Source organism: Trachymyrmex cornetzi, unplaced genomic scaffold (genome assembly GCF_001594075.2).
Source record: "Trachymyrmex cornetzi isolate Tcor2-1 unplaced genomic scaffold, Tcor1.1 scaffold185, whole genome shotgun sequence".
In the NCBI taxonomy this organism is placed as follows: domain Eukaryota; kingdom Metazoa; phylum Arthropoda; class Insecta; order Hymenoptera; family Formicidae; genus Trachymyrmex; species Trachymyrmex cornetzi.
In genome coordinates, this window is record NW_017296473.1 from 6,072 (window position 1) to 10,915 (window position 4,844).

General features: G+C 35.6%; 1 protein-coding gene across 1 annotated transcript; it reads right to left on the reverse strand.

Moving 5' to 3' along the window:
- Positions 1-807: 807 nt before the first annotated feature.
- Positions 808-2,711, reverse strand: LOC108759439 (uncharacterized). The gene is made up of 6 exons (XM_018504890.1): positions 2,277-2,711; positions 2,028-2,141; positions 1,695-1,913; positions 1,420-1,620; positions 1,160-1,344; positions 808-1,070 (listed from the first exon to the last, which is right to left on the reverse strand). Exons 4-6 carry the CDS (start codon positions 1,452-1,454, stop codon positions 859-861), a joined length of 432 nt encoding a protein of 143 aa, XP_018360392.1. The 5' UTR covers positions 1,455-1,620; positions 1,695-1,913; positions 2,028-2,141; positions 2,277-2,711; the 3' UTR covers positions 808-858.
- Between the last annotated feature and the right edge of the window lie 2,133 nt (positions 2,712-4,844).

A 4,844-nucleotide genomic window follows, 5' to 3' on the forward strand; every position in this document is an offset into this window, starting at 1 on the left:
AAAGTTTTTTGAAAGCAGGCCGCCATGTTCTTTTTCCGAGTCATTAACAAATTGGTACTCTGGAATTACAAGCAATTATTTTTCATTGTACGGGCTAGTATAAATTTTAAGTCAAATCTCAATAAACGACTTTTATATCTTGTGCACTAAGAATAACATATCGCACTTATTTTCTAGAATGAAATTATAGTCTGTTTTACTTGTAGGTATGTATGTTCGTTTTGAACTCGTACCTTCAATAACATATGAGTTACTTTTCATGATAATATATTGTATAAATTTAGATAATATACACTTTATTTATGTATGTTCACTTTGAACTGGCACCTTTATTAATATATCAGTTGTTTGTCATGGTAATATATTATCAGATAATCATTTGAATTTTTGAAAGTGTTAACTTTGAACTGGTATTTTAAATAACATATCAGTTACTTGTTATGGTAATATATCATCAGATAATCATTTAAATTTTTAAAGGTTTACATTTTTCAGGATACACTCTATATGTATGTTCACTTTGAACTGGCACTTTTGATAATATATCAAATACTTGTTATGGTAATATATTATCAGATAATCATTTAAATTTTTAAAGGTTACATTTTTGAGTATGTATATTGTGAAACAATATATTATCAGATAAAAGTTTAATTTTTAAAGGTTTACATTTTTGAGAATACGCTTTATGTATGTTTACTTTGAACTGAGACTTTGAATAATATATCAGTTACTTTTCATAATAATATATATTGTTACATAATTATTTCAATTGTTAAAGGTTTACATTTTTGAAGATCTGCTTACATTTTTGAACATGGCTAGACTTTTCATTTTAATGATAGCTTTGGGCTATCTTCAATTATTCAATAGTCCCAGCCTTTCCTCCGTTTCATGTAATTTCATTAAAAACTCCAACTCTAACTTAGACCTTTCTTTGTAGGGTAGTCGACGCATCCCTTCTGCCAATCGTAACATAAACCCATCAATAGGGCTGGGTTGAATATTCGTGTTTAAGGCACTTAAGAAAGCTCTATCTAAATCGTTAATATTATTTAAATGTCGTCTTTCTGAAACCACAAATAGTATATTAAATTATTAAATACTGTAACATTTTCTCATATTAATATACATATATTTCTATTTCAAATATACGAACTTCGTGAAGATGAAGGCGCTGCAGAAAATTCAGAGACAGGTGATGGCGTTAAAGGTGACCTATTTTCTAAATCTAAATTATTATCATTACAAAATAAATCTGAAGGGGAAGGTGAAGAAATAGGAAAATTATTTGTTACTTGATCTGTTTCTTTTCTATTTGGTATTCTTATAGATGTGCATGTTCTGAAACAGAAAAAAATAGAAAATAAATTCAGTTATTATTTCAAAATGTTATTTAACACATTCAATATAACTTACTCTTTATATTCTAATGTATCATTAAGAAAACTCATTGATCGTAAAAGCGGAAGGATGGTTTATTTCTTTCGTTTATGGACGTACCAGCGGCACCACTCCTTTTTTCAATACTTTGTATTTTCTTAAAATTCCTCCTAGCTTTTGTATAGCAATCTCTTAAATATTGCCATCTTTTTTCTGCGTAAGCAGATGAATATGCTCCTAAAATATTAATTTTGAAAAAAGTGCTTGTAAGATTAATGTGCGATGAATGTTGAACCTCCTATACAATTTACCTCCTACACAATTGCTGACTTCCTGCCATAGGTCTTTTTTCTTTAATTTGGTTCTTTCTTGAATTGGTATTCGATAATCATACAAGGCCGGTCGTTGTTGAACTAAGCTTACCAGCTCCTCATCCAATACTTGTGCTTCTGAAACATTTTCATCCACTGTTTAATCTTGTGAGCTTCCACAAGCGGATGTCTCCATCAAATTTTCTTGTAAATTTCTATCTAAACAATAAGAATGGAAACTCATTATTGATAGTAACAAAAATTTCATATATACTGTTTAGTTTACATTTTAAAAATACTATATGAAATTTGTTATACTTGTCATGACATAACTTTTCCTATCTCATTTATGCTTAAAACATTGTGTGCTTCATCATAAGTACCGAAACAGGAATGTTGAAAAATATCCATTTTCAGTATCCAGCCACAGTAGCCACATTTTACTTTCTAATAATAAATTAATGATATTAAATTAATTAATCAAAATAATAAAATAAAGGGCAACAAGCTTAAAATAAATACAAAGAAATCACCATAATCTAATATAAAATAACTTAGCAAACATATAATTACAATACTTACAGATGACATTCTCTACTTTTTCAGTACTCTTAACCTAATTGCTAGTGATCGCCAGCGACCGACAGTTTACTAAAAATTTCCTTTTCCGAAAAATATGCCCCATGGGGAGCCAGACTACTTAAAATCGGAACGGTGATACGCAGGGGTGCGTTCAGGAATTCAAGGTATTGGTACAGTAAGGTAAACTCTGAGTGCATCCTAGAGTGATCGAGCCTTCTTCTTCTTCTTCTGATTTTGGCCAGGCAACCAAGGTTGTGACTAGGCCATTGAGGTCTGCGTAAATTGAAGCTAATCGTGAATAGGAGTGCTATGCACCGGCCACCTCGAACCGGGCAGGTAAAATAAAGGATGATGCAATCAAAATGTTGGGGCGCCCCTTCAAACACTGGACGTCTGCGGCTACGACGCTTCCACGCCGCACGGCCGCACGCCAAGACGGATAAAGGGACTATCGAAATTGAATATAACGGCACAGTCCAAGCCGGCAACGCTTTTCAAAAATATAGTCGAGGTGACGCAACACCCAAGACGAGAGGGAACACGTCCACCTCGGTTGAGTGGTTCTTCGGAACTGAGTGATCGAGCCAAAGAAGTTCTGAACGCCTTGGGTGATGCGATTGAGGTGTCCCTGTCTGTTAGAAATGAGAAGATTATAAAAGGTTAAGGGTGCCGTCACATGCAGCGTAACCTGCGTAAACGTAACCTGCGTATTCTAGTAATTTACTAGAATACGCCATTCTGAAAGCCCGCATTCACATTGAGCGTATTTCGCGGAAGATTAGAGAAATGCGGAATTAATGCAACCAATTGCTGATTAGAATTTCTGTTGTACACTCTAACAGAAATGCTAAATGAATTTACGATTGGTTTTTGTTACCTACGCATCTCGAAAAGTACGCCTCATGGGGAACCGGTACCTTTCCATCGCGTATATATGAGCGGATGATCGAATAAATTATTAAAATCGGAACATTTTGTGAAACCACTCTTAGGCTTATTCGACGCGTTTTTGCATGAAACGAAAGAATCTGACAAAAAAAACGTCGTTCTGCCTTGTGATCTGAGATATTAAGTGTTAAAGTTGATGACTATTGAGGTTAGGAAATCTGTCACAGAGGCAAAATGAGGTCTATAATTGTACTGTTCCACATAGGTTTCGACTTTTCACGCGATGCAAAGGGGCGCACGACTTCTATAATTGTACTGTTGCAACATCGAAACCCTCGTGCATTTTTTCAGACAGAATAAGCTAAAATGAGCCAGAAATTAGATTCGACGCATGGTTCTATCATGTTTCGGCGTAACAACAAAATAGCGTAAAAAGCATAAAGTGACTAGACAGAAACTGATGTTCAAGTGAAATGATATGATTAGTCGGCGCAAGTTACGCTTACACAAGTTACGCTGCATCTGACGGCACCTTAATTGCCTATTGTAATAAAGATTTTCTAGTCGCACAACTTCAAAATCAGTTTTATTTATCATTAAATTTTCCATTTTTTTTCTTCAAAAAGAAGTAAACCTTTTTAATTGTAGAACTTAACCAGTCTTTAGCCTATTAGGCACGTGATTTTGCAATGCGCATGCGGGGCGATTTTTACCCAATTCAAAAGTAGGTTGACGATAGAGTGATCTCGGAGTGACCCAAAATGTTTCTGAACGCTTTGGGTAAATTATACCTGAAGTTTCTGAACGTCCAAGGCGCACACTAGAGCACTCCAGAGTTATCTAGGCGTAATTCCTGAACGCACCCCAGCAGGCGCTAGTTACTCACGCGTCGTAAGGGTCTATATCAATGAGGCGGCCGGCGGCGGATAGGCGCGAAAATGGATGTACAGGGCACATGCAACATCCACTTAGAGCTTCGTTACCGTGAAGTGAGACATAAATTGCACTTACCATACGGTGATTGCCTCGTGAGTCCCAGCAACAGCTCTCCGATGGCGTGATCCGTGGTACAGCGCGTGTAGGCCGGTCTAGAGACCCTTAAACATATATGTAATACTACTATATGGCTAATGGGGCGTGGTTTGCGGTCGAAACACTACGGTGCCGCCAATGCTAATTCTATCCTTATCATGTTCAGTCTGTTGTAACGCGCAGGCGTCAATGTCGCGCGATAAGTGTCACGTGTGATATATTGCAGGTTATTACAGTCAGTTATAAGTATTGTCAGGTCAGCCTTTCAATTAAAAAATGGTGAGGTATTGTTATTTATGCAATAAGAAACAAACAAAAAATGGAAATATTTGCCTACACAATAAAGGTTAGCTAGGTTAGGAATTTCACATTTCACCCACTGATTACCAATGGCATACTTGGCACTGATATCAGTGATTATCCACTGGTTCAGATTTAAGGCCCGTCTACAATACATGGAGTAAGAAGTAAGAGTAAGAAATTGACCAATCACCGTCAAATGTGAGAAGAATAATCGACTGTGATTGGTCAATTTCTTACTCTTACTTCTTATTCCGTGTATTGTAGACGACGCCTTAGAGAGTAATAAACTATTGCTAACATCTTGTTTTGTATTAAATACAAAGTAACTAATTTTGCTTAATAAAG